Source organism: Hypanus sabinus, chromosome 30 (genome assembly GCF_030144855.1).
Source record: "Hypanus sabinus isolate sHypSab1 chromosome 30, sHypSab1.hap1, whole genome shotgun sequence".
In the NCBI taxonomy this organism is placed as follows: Eukaryota; Metazoa; Chordata; class Chondrichthyes; order Myliobatiformes; family Dasyatidae; genus Hypanus; species Hypanus sabinus.
The window spans coordinates 38,819,647-38,837,080 of NC_082735.1; the positions used below are offsets into that span (position 1 = coordinate 38,819,647).

The 17,434-nt window shown below is 44.1% G+C and overlaps 1 protein-coding gene across 2 annotated transcripts in view; it reads left to right on the forward strand.

Annotated features, from left to right (window-relative positions):
* The window catches only part of LOC132383594 (arf-GAP with SH3 domain, ANK repeat and PH domain-containing protein 2-like), a 121,141-nt gene that overhangs the window by 80,921 nt on the left and 22,786 nt on the right, over positions 1 to 17,434 (forward strand). For both annotated transcript variants that reach the window (XM_059954757.1, XM_059954756.1), the window contains exons 12-19: positions 3,656 to 3,743; positions 5,047 to 5,095; positions 5,744 to 5,910; positions 9,463 to 9,596; positions 11,069 to 11,163; positions 13,809 to 13,989; positions 15,546 to 15,631; positions 16,976 to 17,091. In XM_059954757.1, coding sequence (XP_059810740.1) covers positions 3,656 to 3,743; positions 5,047 to 5,095; positions 5,744 to 5,910; positions 9,463 to 9,596; positions 11,069 to 11,163; positions 13,809 to 13,989; positions 15,546 to 15,631; positions 16,976 to 17,091 — 916 coding nt within the window. The remainder of the gene's footprint in view (positions 1 to 3,655; positions 3,744 to 5,046; positions 5,096 to 5,743; positions 5,911 to 9,462; positions 9,597 to 11,068; positions 11,164 to 13,808; positions 13,990 to 15,545; positions 15,632 to 16,975; positions 17,092 to 17,434) is intronic.

Consider the following 17,434-nt stretch of genomic DNA (forward strand, 5'->3'; position numbering starts at 1 on the left):
ATTCCATACACTTCCCGACTCTGTATTCCATACGCTTCCCCACTCTGTATTCCATACACTTCCCGACTCTGTATTCCATACGCTTCCCGACTCTGTATTCCATACGCTTCCCGACTCTGTATTCCATACGCTTCCCGACACTGTATTCCATACACTTCCCCACTCTGTATTCCATACGCTTCCCCACACTGTATTCCATACGCTTCCCGACTCTGTATTCCATACGCTTCCCGACTCTGTATTCCATACGCTTCCCGACTCTGTATTCCATACGCTTCCCCACTCTGTATTCCATACGCTTCCCGACTCTGTATTCCATACACTTCCCGACACTGTATTCCATACACTTCCCGACTCTGTATTCCATACACTTCCCGACACTGTATTCCATACGCTTCCCGACTCTGTATTCCATACGCTTCCCGACTCTGTATTCCATACGCTTCCCCACTCTGTATTCCATACGCTTCCCGACTCTGTATTCCATACGCTTCCCCACTCTGTATTCCATACACTTCCCGACTCTGTATTCCATACGCTTCCCCACTCTGTATTCCATACGCTTCCCGACTCTGTATTCCATACGCTTCCCCACTCTGTATTCCATACGCTTCCCGACTCTGTATTCCATACGCTTCCCCACTCTGTATTCCATACACTTCCCGACTCTGTATTCCATACGCTTCCCGACTCTGTATTCCATACGCTTCCCGACTCTGTATTCCATACGCTTCCCCACTCTGTATTCCATACACTTCCCGACTCTGTATTCCATACGCTTCCCGACTCTGTATTCCATACGCTTCCCGACACTGTATTCCATACACTTCCCGACTCTGTATTCCATACACTTCCCGACTCTGTATTCCATACACTTCCCGACACTGTATTCCATACACTTCCCCACTCTGTATTCCATACGCTTCCCCACTCTGTATTCCATACGCTTCCCCACACTGTATTCCATACACTTCCCGACTCTGTATTCCATACACTTCCCCACTCTGTATTCCATACGCTTCCCCACTCTGTATTCCATACGCTTCCCGACACTGTATTCCATACACTTCCCGACACTGTATTCCATACACTTCCCCACTCTGTATTCCATACACTTCCTGACACTGTATTCCATACACTTCCCCACTCTGTATTCCATACGCTTCCCCACTCTGTATTCCATACGCTTCCCCAGTCTGTATTCCATACGCTTCCCGACACTGTATTCCATACACTTCCCGACTCTGTATTCCATACACTTCCCCACTCTGTATTCCATACACTTCCCGACTCTGTATTCCATACACTTCCCGACTCTGTATTCCATACGCTTCCCGACTCTGTATTCCATACGCTTCCCCACTCTGTATTCCATACGCTTCCCGACACTGTATTCCATACACTTCCCGACTCTGTATTCCATACACTTCCCCACTCTGTATTCCATACGCTTCCCCACACTGTATTCCATACACTTCCCGACTCTGTATTCCATACACTTCCCCACTCTGTATTCCATACGCTTCCCCACTCTGTATTCCATACGCTTCCCCACTCTGTATTCCATACGCTTCCTGACACTGTATTCCATACACTTCCCCACTCTGTATTCCATACACTTCCTGACACTGTATTCCATACACTTCCCCACTCTGTATTCCATACGCTTCCCGACACTGTATTCCATACACTTCCCCACTCTGTATTCCATACGCTTCCCCACTCTGTATTCCATACGCTTCCCCAGTCTGTATTCCATACACTTCCCGGCACTGTATTCCATACGCTTCCCGACACTGTATTCCATACACTTCCCGACTCTGTATTCCATACACTTCCCCACTCTGTATTCCATACGCTTCCCGACACTGTATTCCATACACTTCCCCACTCTATATTCCATACGCTTCCCGACACTGTATTCCATACGCTTCCCCACTCTGTATTCCATACGCTTCCCAACACTGTATTCCATACGCTTCCCCACTCTGTATTCCATACACTTCCCGACACTGTATTCCATACGCTTCCCCACTCTGTATTCCATACGCTTCCCGACACTGTATTCCATAGGCTTCCTGACTCTGTATTCCATACACTTCCCCACACTGTATTCCATACGCTTCCCGACACTGTATTCCATACACTTCCCCACTCTGTATTCCATACACTTCCCCACTCTGTATTCCATACGCTTCCCGACACTGTATTCCATACACTTCCCCACTCTGTATTCCATACGCTTCCCGACGCTGTGTTCCATACGCTTCCCGACGCTGTGTTCCATACGCTTCCCGACGCTGTATTCCATACGCTTCCCGACACTGTATTCCATATGCTTCCCGATGCTGTATTCCATACACTTCCCCACCCTGTATTCCATACGCTTCCCGACACTGTATTCCATACGCTTCCCGACACTGTATTCCATGCACTTCCCGACACTGTATTCCATGCACTTTCCGACACTGTATTCCATACACTTCCCAAATCTGTATTCCATGCACTTCCCGACACTGTATTCCATACACTTCCCAACGCTGTATTCCATACACTTCCCGACACTGTATTCCATACACTTCCTGACACTGTATTCCGCCTGCCACTTCGTTGCCCATACTTTTGAACATTCTACATGCTGCAACCAGTTTGTGCACCACACTCTGTTTCGTGAAGTCTGTGATGAGTAAGAATTTCAGGTTGTTTTATATGCTATATACATTCTCTTATATTAAATTGAACCATTGAACATGTTCTCCCAAAACAGCAGTAGGTAAACAAATGGATAATCCAACTTCTGTCACATTGCCCTTCAGCCTAAAGGCATTGGGTTTGAAACATTGATGTTTCTATACTTTTAGAAGTTTGTTCAGCCTGGGTTAAAACACTGGCTTCAGCTCCAAAAGACCATAAGATATAGGAGCAGATGTAAGCTATTTGGCTCAACAAGTCTTCTCTGCCATTCTATCGTGGCTGATTAATGTTCCCTCTCAAACCCATTCTCTTGTCTTCTCCCCATAACCCTTGACATCCTTACTAATCGAGAACCAATCAGAATCAGGTTTAATAGCATCATCATATGTTGCAAAATTTGTCTTTGTGGCAGCAGTACAACGCAATACATAATTATAGAAAGAAAACATGAATTACACCAACTGTAATTTAGGGATTGGATGGCAGAGGGGATGAGCTGTTCCTGAACTGTTGAGTGTGTGCCTTCAGGCTTCTGTAACTCCTTCCTGATGGTAGCAATGAGAACCGGGCACGTCCTGGATAATGAGGGCCCTTGATGATGGATGCCTTCATTTTGAGGCATTACTCATTGAAGATGTCCTGGATACTATGGGGGCTAGTTCCCATGATGCAGCTGACTAAGTTAACAACTCTCTGCAGCATATTTCAACCCTGTGCAGTACCCCCCACCCCAACTCACCCTCATACCTCCACTTTAAATATACCAAATGACTTGGGCTCCACAGCCATCTCTGGCAATGGATTCCGCAGATTCACCAACCTCTGGCTAAGCACGTTCCTCATCTCTGTTCTAAAGGGAGAAACGGTTGGAGATGATTTTGCTTGTTTGGTTCAGTGTTGTTGCTCTTGTTGTTTGTTCCTGGTTTGGTTTTTCACATTTTGTTTTGCGAATCTCTCTCAGATCAACAGACCTCCGGCTAAACTCAACCTGCTGACCTGCCAGGTGAGGCCAAACCTTGAAGACGGGAAGTGCTTTGATCTAATAGCACGTAAGTCGAGTTGCTGTAACGGCGATATTTCATTTAGTTTGGGCTTTGCACAGCCATGGGCATTTCCTAAAATATTTTGCAACCATATTTCTGATCAGTGGGTGGGGTAAGCCTGCAAAGATCCATTCTCCCTGTACCTTCCATAATTTTTATAGCTCTAAGATCTCCCATCATTCTTCCCAAAAGTGGGGAAAAGCCTGCTTCCATATCTTTTCCTTTCATAATTCTGTACTCTAGACTGCCGTGTTCCAAGCATCAGCTCACTGACAGCAACTCTTGGGGACATTTTGGATTGGGCCATAAACGCTGGCCTTCCCATCAATTCCCAGATCTGTGAAAATGAATCAATAATCAATAATCCAGGAGATTCTGCTGGAGCTGAAAATCCAGAGTAACACACACAAAATGCTGGAAAACTCTGCAGGTCAGGTAGGAAATGAATAAACAGTCAACATTTTGGGCTGAGACTCTTCATCGGGACCACTCCAAGGTGGCTAACCTTGCCTAAATTCTGCCAACTCCCAATCTCAAGATCACATGGTGCTAGTTCCCACCCTACCCCATACGCACACCACACTTGGCCCAAAACATCAACTGTTTATTCACTTCCAAATAATCAATAAATAGCCTTTTTTTTAAAAAGAAATATTAATGGGCCCTGTTCATCATGGAGAACTTCTATTCCTTTCAACTATTATTATTATTATTACTATTATTTCTGGCATGAACAACTGCTTTCTTGAACTTCTGATAATTACCCCTCCCAAAATTCCCCATTCCCCTTTCCCTCTCTCACCTTATCTCTTTACCCGTCCCTCGCCTCCCTCTGGTGCTCCTCCCACCTCCCTTTTTTCTGTCCGCTCCTATTAGATTCCTCCTTCTCCAGCTCTTTACCTCTGCCAACAGTTAATTTCCCAGCTCTTTGCTTCATCCCCTCCCCCTCTCCCATTTTTAACCATCACCTACCATCTTGTATTTCTTCCTCCTCTCCCTCCACCTTCTTGTTCAGAGTTTTCCCCTTCCTTTCCAGTCCCGATGAAGGGTCTCGACCCGCAAAGTCAACTGTTTATTCTTTTCTGTAGATGCTGCCTGGCCGGCTGAGCTCCTCCAGCTTTTTGTGTGCATTACATTTGAAGATCAGCATGTGTTGATATTTTGTATTTTCCATGAGAGTTAGCGTGACCTCAGTTTAACAACTCAGCTGAAGGTTGATATCTCTGGCAATGCAACACTTCACTGGTGTTCTGATTTTTAGAATTTCAGTTGAAGCTGACTGACTCCTGACACCTCTTAATTTCTGCAGATAATCGAACCTACCACTTCCATGCTGAAGATGAGCAAGAGTGTCAAGTGTGAGTGAAATGCTGGCTTTTATTTGTTTGCTGTGGCGTATTGCATGGAAGATCACCTAGATCAGGGTTCACAACCTTTTTTTGTGCAATGGACCCCTACCACTAATCAAGGGGTCCATGGAGACCCCAGGTAGGGAACCCTTGATCTAGACGTACAATTACTTTATTGCTCTCTAAGGTATTAAGCAATTGCAAACCAGTACCCCCCCCCCACCCCCCAGAATGAAAGCCTATAACAGGGGTTCGAAACTTGGAGTCTACAGACACCTCGGTTAACGATCAGGTTCCATGGCATAAAGAAGGTTGGGAACAGTTGGCTTATAATAACCATTCTTGAATCATTTTACCTCAGCCTAGAAATATGGGTACTTATAGTCAATGAGTTACCATGTGCCCTTAATTATTATGTTAATACTTGACAAGAAATCATTGCCTATGCAATATATTTATGTAATTCTTGTGTAAATCAAGGAATCACTGTAGTCACACTGAAGGTATTTTTTTCTTTTTCTGCCTTGTATCTCAGAGGTGCTGCTTGGTAACATTCTTTAATGGTTTGATTGCGTTGACCACATCCAGTGAGTCTGTGTGTCCACAGGGGTATGGTGTGCAGGAATCGTGTGTTGATGATGTGCATGTATGTTTCAGATGGGTGTCCGTGTTGCAGAACAGCAAAGAGGAGGCGCTCAACAATGCCTTTAAAGGAGATGCTAGCCAAGGCACCAATGACACGGTACAAGAGCTGACCAAAGCAGTCATTGCTGAAGTCCGAGGGATGGCAGGAAATGAGGTCTGCTGCGACTGTGGAACACCGGGTGAGTGTCTCTCATTGGGAACCAGTTTGTCAGCCTGTTATGGCCACTTTGACAATTCTGCACTAAAATTGGCTGTTCTAATTGTGTCCTTTCTTGTAACAAATATGTGCTGCTGTCAGGAAGGTATAGGAGCCTCAAGTCCCACACCACTCTACTCAGGAACAGTCATTACCCCTCAACCATCAGGCTGTTGAAGCAGAGGGGATAATTCACTCACCCCAACACTGAACTGTTCCCACAAAGTATGAACTCACTCTCAAGGGTTTTTCATCTCATTGATATTTATCACTTATCTATTTTATATTACTACTTTATAGTATTTGCACTGTTCGTTGTCTTTATTTAATTATTTTTTGATGTGAAATAATGTGGAATAGGTCCTCCATGCCATGGCGCCCAACAATCCCGATTTAATCCTAGCCTAGTCAAGGGACAATTTATAATGACCAATTAACCTACCAAGTGGTACGTCATTGGACCACTTTGGAGGAAACCGGAGCCCCCGGAAGAAACCCACGAGGTCACAGGGAGAACATACAAACTCCTCACTGGCAGAGGTGGGGAGTGAACCTGAGTCACTGGTACTGTAAAGCGTTGTGGGACCATTACGCACTGTATCTTTCGCATATTAATTGTTTGTCCTGTTGGGTGTGGTCTTTCACTGATTCTATTGTGTTTCTTGTATTTACTGTGAATGCTTGCAAGAAAATGGTAACATATATGTACATCGGTAATACATTTTCTTTGAACTTTTAATTTAAGTTTTTCTTGTGAATGCTGGTTATGTAATAATAAAGAAGCTGTAGAGGGAATTCAAGTGGTGGAATGGGTTGAAATGTGTCGCAGTGGATTAAAGGGTGAGGGGCTACTGGAAGTTGCTGTCCTCAATGCAACACATCAGTGAATGTGGCACGGTGCTCTCTGAGATATCGGTCCTGTCCTCGGACTGGTGAGGACACAGGTTGCCTCAAACTGCTTAGAACTCCATCTTGGTTCAGTGCTGGTCTGGTGATAATTATTAGTCACTGAACCAGCCTGACAAGCATACTCAGTCACACTAGTGCATGACACAGAAGATGAGCAAATGTTGCAAGTTACTTCATCGCAAAGCCTGGAGGTTTGCACCAGTTAGTCTGTGACTAACCGTTAATGATTCAATTTTTGCAGGTGGAGCTGATCTGTGTGGAGTCTGCATTAAACAGGCTCTTCAGCCCACTGGCTCTGTGTTAGCAATCAGTACCAACTACTCAAATCCAGAACTAATCCCGCTTTTAAAATTTATTATTCTCCCCACATGTTTTTGTTATTGCAAATATCAGCTGTTATTTATTATTGATTGATTCATTTGTCTATTTAGGGATACAGGTCAGAATAGGCCTCTGGTCCTTTGAGCCACACCACCCCAACAACACCTGACAACCCCCCCCCCCATTTAACACTAATCTAATCATGGGACTATTTGGAATCTAAGTGGTAAATCTTTGTACTGTGGGAGGGAACTGGGGCGCCTGGAAAAACCCGCACATTCCATAGGGAGGACGTACAGATTCGTCTTACGGAGGATGCTGGGATTGAACTCCGAACTCCAAGGCTCTGAGCTAAAGTAGTGTTGCGTAACCATGGTACCCATGGTTTTGCTGTACTTACCATTTCCTTAAATGATAAGGCCCTGGACAATTCACAGAAATAAGCGCCATGGATTGGCGGGAGTTTGAAAGGCATTTTGGGCTCTGTAAAGATGGTGACATTGCTCTTCATATAAAGCTGAACATTTCTGCTTTGGGCTGGCTATCAACACTGCTGCCACATCCCATTGTACACCTTGGCTTCTGGTTCAACTGTGCCTCATTTAAGAACAAATGTTGTTTATTTTGTCCCCTCCCCCATCTCACCCCTTCTATACTTCTATAACCTCTAGCAGTCTAGTTATCCGTACCTGATTTTAATCCTATTTGACAGATCTTCCTGGATCCCACACTCTGGAACTCCCTCTCTATTTTGTGCACATCTGTTTCAGATGCCTTGGGACAATTAAAGATGCTATATAAACGTAAGCTATTCTTGTTGGCTGTCTTCCAGTTGTTGTGGAGGATCTGGCTTTGGATATTGGGCAGATGATTGGCTGCATTTGAGATCATTGCTTTGCTGTTAATTCCAGCTGTTAGTTTAGACAGCTTTGCCTTTTCCAGCCACTTTAGATGAATCATGAAAATCATTAGTCTGAATCAATTTCTGTGAGACATGGCCAAGGCTAAAGCCTTTGACACTATCTTTGCAGATTCAGAGCTACAGCTGGGTCCCATGCTTGGCTGAACAACCACGTGATCCTTAATGTGTCTTGTAGAGGATTCTCATCCACACGTGCATTGCTACAGGTCTCAGTTCAAAGTAAAATTATCAAATCCGTGTATGTCACTATATACGACTGTGACATTCATTTTTTTGCAGGTATTTACAGTAGAACAAAGAAATACTATAGAACCAATGAAAACAGAGACTGACAAGCAACCAATATGCAAAAGGCAAACTGCGCAATTACAAAAGTCAATAATTAAATATTGAGAACATGAGTTGTGAAGTCTTTGAAAGTGAGTCCATAGGTTGTGGAATCAGTTCAGTGTTGAGATGGGTGAAGTTATCCACATTAGTTCAGGAGCTAGATGACTGAAGGATAACTGTTCTTATGGATGATATGATAGAGAGAGAGTTTGAGGACTAAAGCAACTTGATCTTTCATGCAGTGACTCTTGATGTTGGGAGAATGGGAATTAATCTGGTACTGTAAATGGCCAATGTATATTTGAAACTACAATGTAACTAAATACCAATTACTGCTGAGCTATATATCAGGAGTCTTTGGAAAAGTAGTGAAAAGTTAGATTTACTGAGCATGAAAACATTGGGAGGCATTCCAGAGGGTGCCATCACTAAGGCATGTCTGCCATTGGAGGAGTGACAGAAACTGGGGATGGTAAGAATCCAGAGTTGGAGGGACAAAGAGGCCCTGGAGGTCAGAAGCTGATGCAGGTGAAGGACCTGGACCGAATGGAGATCATGTAGGGGTGGTGGGAGTCAGTTGGCATAGCTGCATTGAAGAGGAGATGAGCGGTATGGATTTAACGTCAACAAGATGGTCCTGATCCCACTGCCTCTGAACTTGGATGGATTAAAGCATATCAGTCAGAGGGTGGTGAGAGTGTGGGTTGAGCTGCCAGTGCAAGTGGTGCATGTGAGCTCGATTTTAACATTTAAGAGAAGTTTGGATAGAATACATGGATGGTTGGGGAATGGAGGGCAATGGTCCTAGTGCAGGTCGATGGGCATAAGAAGCTTAAATGGTTCAGCACAGACCAGGTGGACCGAAGGGCCGGTTTCCGTGCTGAACTTTTCAATGACTCTATATCATTTGCATAGGACAATGGCAAATGGCAAACCGGGGCAGCAAGGGCATGATCGATGAGACGCATTCAACTTCTTCAAGGATGTTGATCTTTTCATTATTACTTTAGTGTTGCAAATGAATGTATGTAATCCTGCTGGTTTATGTTCCAGACCCCACGTGGCTCTCCACCAACCTGGGTATTTTAACCTGCATTGAATGCTCTGGGATTCATCGGGAGTTGGGCGTACACTATTCCAGGATACAATCTCTCAATCTCGATGTACTCAGCACTTCTGAACTCTTGGTAAGTTGAATATTTTCTCCACTTCCCCCACCATCAAAAACACCCAGGGTCTTCTCTCTGTTTTCAGTTTTCTGTTAGTTGTCACTCATCACTGAGGCCAGATGTCAAGAAAGTTGCTGCTTTTCAACACTGCTCCTGGCCTAGGGGTGGCTGAAAGCATTTTAGAGTCGCAACTCCTGTCAAATGTAGACCACGTCAGAACAATTTTTAAGAGCAAAGTTTGCACAAATGGCAGAGCAATAATGAGTGCTAATATAGAGGGAAAGGTATTGGCTTTAACACTAGGGAAAACACATCTGGTCTTCAAAGCAGTCTATCAACATCTTTTGTGTTGAACAGAGTTGGGGGAGAGGGAGACGGTCCCCGAATTTTGTGATACAACCAAACAATGGTACCCCTCATGGTGTAACTCTATTTCAATAATATATTGGGTCCTTCAGCGTGTGTTGGAAACTGGAATAGTATTACCTACCACCTTTTGAGCTCAAATGGAAAAGTGCTTCCAACTAAACCTTGGCTGATGCAGGATGTCAGCAGATTACTGGACTCTGGGTGCATCGTCTGAAAGCTTGATCCTAGTTGCCTTGCAAACCCGAGGAAATCTGCAGATGCTGGAAATTCAAGCAACACACACAAAATGCTGGTGGAGTCCTGACAAAGGGTCTCGGCCCGAAACATTGACTGTACTTCTTCCTATAGATGCTGCCTGGCCTGCTGTGTTCCACCAGCATTTTGTGTGTGTTCCTAGTTGCCTGTTTTATTTAAAACTTTATCATAATTCCTAAACAATTACAAATTTTCAAAAATTATAGCATGAATGGAGCATCAGAGAATTGGTTTAGAATATCCATCTACCAAGCTGTACTAGGCATAAGAGATTCTGCAGATGCTGGAAATCTAGAGCAACACACACAAATTGCTAGAGGAACTCAGTGGCTCAGGAAGCATCTATGGAGGGGAATAAGCAAAGGACATTTGAGCAGAGACCTTCCTGATGAACTCTGATGAAAGGTCTTGTACAAAAGTTTTGGCTGTTTATTCCTCTTTTTAGACGTTAACTGACCAGCTGAGTTCCTCCAGCATTTTGTATGTGAAGATGTTCTCAATTCGAGATTGGGTGTAGCAGAATTTAGACAAGGTTAGTCACCTTGGAGAGCTCCAAATGAAAGGTCTTGGTCCAAAAAAATGACTGTTTATTCCTCTCTATAGACGCTGCTTGACCTGCTGAAATCCTTCAGCATTTTGTGTGTGTGCAACTTTGGAGAGGACTTGGGTTGGCATGGTGTGAGTTAGTCTGGGAAATGAATTGCCACCTTTTAGGTGTACCTATCTCAGCAAGGAAGCAGATGGGTGGGTTGAGGCACTTTGTAAGTTGTGTTGGAGGGTCCACATAATGTATCTCAAAGGTTAATTGCTGTCTTGCAGTGTCCTCTCCATGTGCCGTTGACCCAGTGTTGTTTTGTTTCATGCAGCTTGCTGTCAATATTGGAAACACAAGATTGAATGAAATCTTTGAGGCAACCTTGCCAACTCAGTGTGGTGTTAAACCCAGTCCAACCAGTGACATGTGAGTACCAAACCAATACTCTGAATGCCTCTACCATTTCTCTTGGCCTTCCGTGCTCCAAGAAGGAAAGCTTCAGCCTCCCCGTATACACTCAGTAGCCACTTTATTAGGTACATCTGTACACCTGCTCATTAATGCAAATAACTAATCAGCCAATCATATGGCAGCAACTCAATGCATGCAAACATAGTCAAGAAGTTCAGTTGTTGCTCAGAACAAATATCAGAGTGGGGAAGAAATGTGACGTCAGTGACTTTGACTGTGGAATGTTTGTTGGTGCCAGGCAGGGTGGTTTGAGAATCTCAGAAACTGCTCATCTAGGATTTTCATGCACAATAGGCTCTAGAGTTTACAGAGAATAGTGAGGAAAAAGCATCCAGTGAGCAGCAGTTCAGTGGGCGAAAACACTTCATTAATGAGAGAGGTCAGAAGAGAATGGCCAGACCGGTTCAAGCTGATAGGAAGGCAACAGTAACCATGCGCTACAACAGCGGCGTGCAGAAGAGCATTTCTGAAAGCACAACAGGTTGATGATTGAAGCTGATGGGCTACAGCAGCAGAAGACCATGGATGTCCACTCAGTGTCCACTCTATTAGGTAGAGGTGACTAACCAAGTGGACAGTGAGTATATGTGTAATCTCCCATTCTTTGCAAGCGGTCTTGTGAGTCTCCTCTTTATTGCACCTAAAGTCTGCTTGTTTTTACTACTTTGCTTTCCCTTTCCACAATATTCATGGTCGCTCAACAAGGAATCAAGTCTGTTACCCGTCCTTTGGCAGTTGCTGGTATAGAAACGTTTGTTTTTATGGATTTTCCCGAAGCTGTTGTGTGTTTTCACAGCCTGCTTCTGGGCCTCTGCTTCACTCACTGTGTGTTTTGATGTCACTTGGGTAGAGGAAATAACCACTGGAATTTTAGAAAAGGTATTAGTTGAATTCCTGAGATTTTTTCACGCAAGAGGAGATTAAGTGATTTTTGTGCACATGTTGAGAATGAATGTTGGATTTCTTTATTTCTCCCGATGGGAAGGATTAATTTGAGTTGGGAGGGAGAAGTGGAAATCAGCCACTCTCCATTCTGGGCAGCATGGTTAACTTGGCAGTCTTCATGCTTATGAATTCTACATGGGTTCATCCCAATTGTGAATAGGTGACAGGTGAGTCGAAACCAGTTGAAAGTTTAAATGTAGAGCCAAAGGGCTGTTCCTAAATGCTGACTGGAGTTTCAGGAGCAGGAAGGGTGTAATGCGATATTAAACCTAATGTACAAAGCTGTCTTTGATTGTTGCCCAGTCTTTCACCATTGTGCAGTATAGGCACCAGGGTAGCGTAGCGGTTAGCGTGACATTATTACATCTCGGGGCGGTGGAGTTCGCAGTTCATTCCCGGCGCACTCTGTAAGGAGTCTCTGTATGTTCTCCCCTTGGAATGTGTGGGTTCCCTCTGGGTGCTCCGGTTTCCTCCCACAATCCAGGTAGGTTAATTGTCCTGTGATTAAATTAGGGTGTTAGGGGTTGCTGGGCAGTGTGCCTTGAAAAACCTGTTCATGCTGTATCTCTAAGTGATAAAATAATAAGTATGTACCCTTGATTGCCTAATGAATGCAGACAGTTACAAAGAAACTGGCGTTCTGCAGCATAATCGTGGCTGCTTTATCTTTCTTGCCCTGTCTCCTCCTCCGTTAGCCACTAGCAAGTCCCAGAAGGCAGGAGAATAAGCGATGTCTTTCTTTTGTCTAAGAAGGACAACAGGGACAATCCAGGCAACTGCAGACCAGTGAATTTGAAGTCAGTGTTAGGAAAATGATTGAACAAGATTCCGACAGATGGGAATTGTTTGCATTTCGAAAAGCAGGCTTGGTAGGGATAAGCATGACGAAGTCTGCAGAAGCTGTAGGTCTTCAGTAATGCAGACAAAATGCTGGAGAACTCATCAGGGCTGGCGGCATCTATGGAAATGGCTAAACAGTCGACATTTCAGGCCAAGACCCTTCTTCAGGGCTGGAATGGAAGCGGGGAGGTGCCAGAATAAAAAGCTGGGCGGTGGGTTGGGGAAGGAGGACTAGCTAGAAGGTGATGGGTGATCCAAGTGGGTAGGAAAGGGAAAGGGCTGGAAAAAAAGGAATCTGATAGGAGAGGAGAGTGGTCTAGAGGAGAAAGGGAAGGAGGAGGAGCACCAGGGAGAAGTGAGAAGAAAGTAGTGACTTGTTGGTAAGTAAAGGTTGAGCCAATGCTTGTAATCTGTATCACCCAGGAGGAGCAAGACTGCTCACAGTGACCCTCGACATATTAGTAATACCTTTCTCTGTGTCATGAAGTCAGGGTTCAAGTCCTACCCCAGAGAGGTAAGTAGACAGTGCTTGGAGTATTGCACTATTGAAGGAGATGGCTTTTAGGCAGATGAATAAAGAAAGTCTTCATTAGGATCTTCAATGGAGATTATAGCGGTTCTATGGAACTATGTAGAAAAGTGATGGACTCATTTCTAGATTCTCAGCAGGTACCCTTCAGTACATCACATCATCATCAAGTCGATGGTTTGTGAGCCTGTTGTGTGAATTACCTGTCACTGAAGATCAGTCCTTGGATCTTGCAGTTTTCTGAACGGCACTAAACAATGCTAATCTCTGTTTCCTACTCCCATAGGAACGCCCGGAAAGAATATATCACTGCAAAGTATGTGGAACACAAGTATACAAAGAAAGGCGTTTACAAAGGAGGATTTAAATTATTTGAAGCAATTCGGAACAAGGATGTCCTGGCTTTGCTGCAGATGTACGCTGAAGGTGTGGATTTCACTGCACCTCTCACTTTACCAGACGGACAGGTAATTCTTGTAGTGGCTCACCATTTCCTGACCTTACTTTCTGGAGAACAGTTCACAGTGCAAAGTAAAATCTTGTTACACACGTCACCACATAGAAGCCTGAGATTCTTCTTCCTGTGGGCATACGTAGCAGATCTATAGAAGAGTAGCGCTGAACAGGATCAATGAACAATGAACTGTGCAAATACAAATATAAACAGATAGCAATAAATAACAAGAGCATAAAATTACAAGATAAAGAGTCCTTAAAATGAGATCAATGGTTGTGGGAACATCTCAGATGAGTGCAGTTATCTCCTTTTATTCAAGGGCCTGATGGTTAAGGGGTAGTAACTGTTCTGGGACCTGGTGGTGTGAATCCTGAGGGTCTTGTACCTTCTACCTGATGGCAGCAGTGAGAAAAGAGCACGGCCTGGGTGCTGAGGAACTTTGATGATAGATACTGCTTTTCCATTGTAGTGTTTCATACAGACGTGCTCAATAGTTGGGAGGGTTTTATCTGTGGTGTACTGGGCCGAATCTACTACCTTGTGTAGGATTTTATGCTCAAAGGCTTTGGTATTTCCACACTGGGCTGTTATGTAGCCAGTCAGAACACATCTATAGAAGTTTGCCAAGGTTTTCGATGACATGCCAAATCTCCACAAACTCCTGAGGAAGTGGAGGCACTGCCTTGCTTTCTTTGCAATTATATTTATCTGGTGGGTCCAATACAGGTCCTCTGAGATAGTGACACCCAGGTATTTAAAGTTACTCTCCACCTTTGACCTTCCGATGAGTATTGGCTCATGGACATCTGATTTCCTTCTCCTGAAGTCTACAATCAAGCTAAGGAGTGAGATTTTCCTGATGGAGGATATTTCTCAAATTCATTTCTTAAAAGAAATCTTTGCCCGTCCATCTATCTCTTGAACTTGATGTTTGCAGCCACGAAACCCAGAACTTTGTCCATTACAAGTTGTCACCTCTCCCTCAGTTTGTTCAGCGTGGCAGATTCTGAAGCCTAAATGAAAGAAACAGATAATTTGATTTGAGAGAACAAGTGTCTCACAAAGGCAACATCCATCATTATGGATCCCCGTTACTCAGGACATGCCCTTTTCTCATGGCTACCATCAGGGAGGAGCTATCAGAGCATGAAGGCACGGACTCAATGAAGAACAGCTTCTTCCCCTCCAGATTACTGAATAGACGATGAAGCAACCCATGAAGATTACCTCATTATTTTGTTCTTTTTGTACTACTTAATTAATTTAATTTTTAAAATTTATTTCTTATTGTAATTTATAGTTTTTAAAACATAGAAAAGTACAGCACAGAAAGAGGTCCTTTGGCCCATCTAGTCCATGCTGCACCATTTAAACAGCCTTCTCCCATTGTACCGTACTGCTGCTGCAAAGCAACAAATTTCACAACATATTGGATGTCACTGATGTTAAAACTAATTCTCATCATGAGTAAGAACATTTTGTGTGTCGTAAGTCTTGTTTAATGGTTTTAAACTGAAAGATGTATTGGAGTGTAAAGCAGTTTCATCTTCTGTTTTTAAACTTTAGGACCTTGGAGAAATACCGTTGCACCTTGCTGTGCGGTTGGCAGACAGATTGTCGTTGGCTTTGGTTGACTTTCTGATACAGAACGGGTGGGTACTGTTTCTGGTCTGAATTAAACACATCCTCACAGTCAGGAAAGCTCGGCGATGTCTATACTTTTTGAGGAGTCTGAACTGAAGCGAGCTGATCTATGCAGATCGATACTCACGATCCCGTACAGATGAGCTGTTGAGAGCATCTCGACGAGCTGCATCACTGTGTCAGACAGAAACTGCACTGCAGCAGACGGGAGGGCCCCGCAACGGGTCGTTAAAACTGCCCAACACGTCACCGGCACCAGCCTACCCACCGTCAAGGGCATATATATAGAACGGTGGCAGGTAAAGGGCCAGTAACATCATGAAGGATCCCACACACCCTGCTCAGGGAAGAGGCTACATCCACACCAGGACTACCAGACTCAAAACCAGTTAATTCCCCCCAAGCCGTCACCTCCACCTACTAACCCACCCCACCAGCACTTTATACACATTACCTCACCTCACTTTATCTACATACAACCAGTCATAACAGTTACTTGTACATTGTGTTTAATACGATTGCTTTTATATTACTATCTATTGTTTTTTGCTTATTGTGTTTTTTTTCATGCCGCGTCAGATCTGGAGGAACAATCATTCCATTCTCTTTTCCACTCGTGTACTGGTACTAAGTAATTGAGTGTGAAGCCGCTGGGCAGAAATGAGGGTCCTCCATCTCTGACTGTCCTTGGCCACATTGAAGGAAGCTTCATTGCTGTTTCTGCAACAGATTTGGTTTACCAATCAGGGTTGTTGGCCCTGAGGTGAGCCCCAAACCTGGAAGACCAGTGGACCACTCAGTCTGCCCTCTACCCTTTGACCTGTTTGGCAGGGGTGACCCTACCAAGAGCCAAAGCATAATGCCCTGACTCCAGCCAACATCGCCCTCCAAGGCACAGAAGCCTCCAAGCCTTATGGCAAGGTTGTGGTCCTCTCGGATGTCGTATGCTGTAATGACAATAAACAATCTTGAATTAGGTGGATTTAGTTTCTAAGGTTTTATGTGAGTTTGAGGGGTAGACACCAGAGTTATTGTGTTGTTTTATTTAGATTTTTGTTGGAAGCTGTTCCAAGTTAGAGGACCTCCCCTGAGCTCTGATTGTTGCCATCAGGACCAGATGCTGAACCATGATGTTCATGCATGCTTTCTGCATCTAATCAAAAACATGTACTTTATTCGTAACATCCCCCTATTGTATTCAGTCTAAATACTGATTACATTCATTGCAATAAGCAATGGATGTTGGCTTGGCCAACCTCGAGGGTGTGAGGTTCTAGTAAAACGCAGCCTAGAGATTTGACTCAGATGCCTCAGCTCTGCCTGTCTGAAGTAGTTTTGTAACATTCCCTCAGGGGTGGCCTCGATGTGAAGACGGCCGAGGGTAACACTGCCCTCCATTACTGCTGCCTGTACAATAAAACCGAAAGCCTGAAGCTGTTACTGAAGGGAAAAGCTAGCACGCAGATCGGTAAGGCCCGAAAGGAGGCTGATTGAAGTGTAATTTCACTGACTTCACCTAAGGCTATTCCTTTTCACTTCTCTCATCTCCTTTTAGGCTTTAAAAGCCACCTCTGATAAGCTAATCTCTTTGAGTGTTTAAATGCAATGTTATATTTCCTGTGAAGTATTTTCAGCTGTTCTGCAATGATAAAATTCCTGTATGAACGATAGACTCTTTTCTGCTGTGGAGCTTTGCCTCAAAGACCCTGGACTTCCTCCTTCCATCTTTCTTTTCGATAGTTCACGTGGCTTTTTCAGGTCCAGCTACATCGTAATAACATCTTGTTGTCAGAGCCAAATCGGGACAAGGA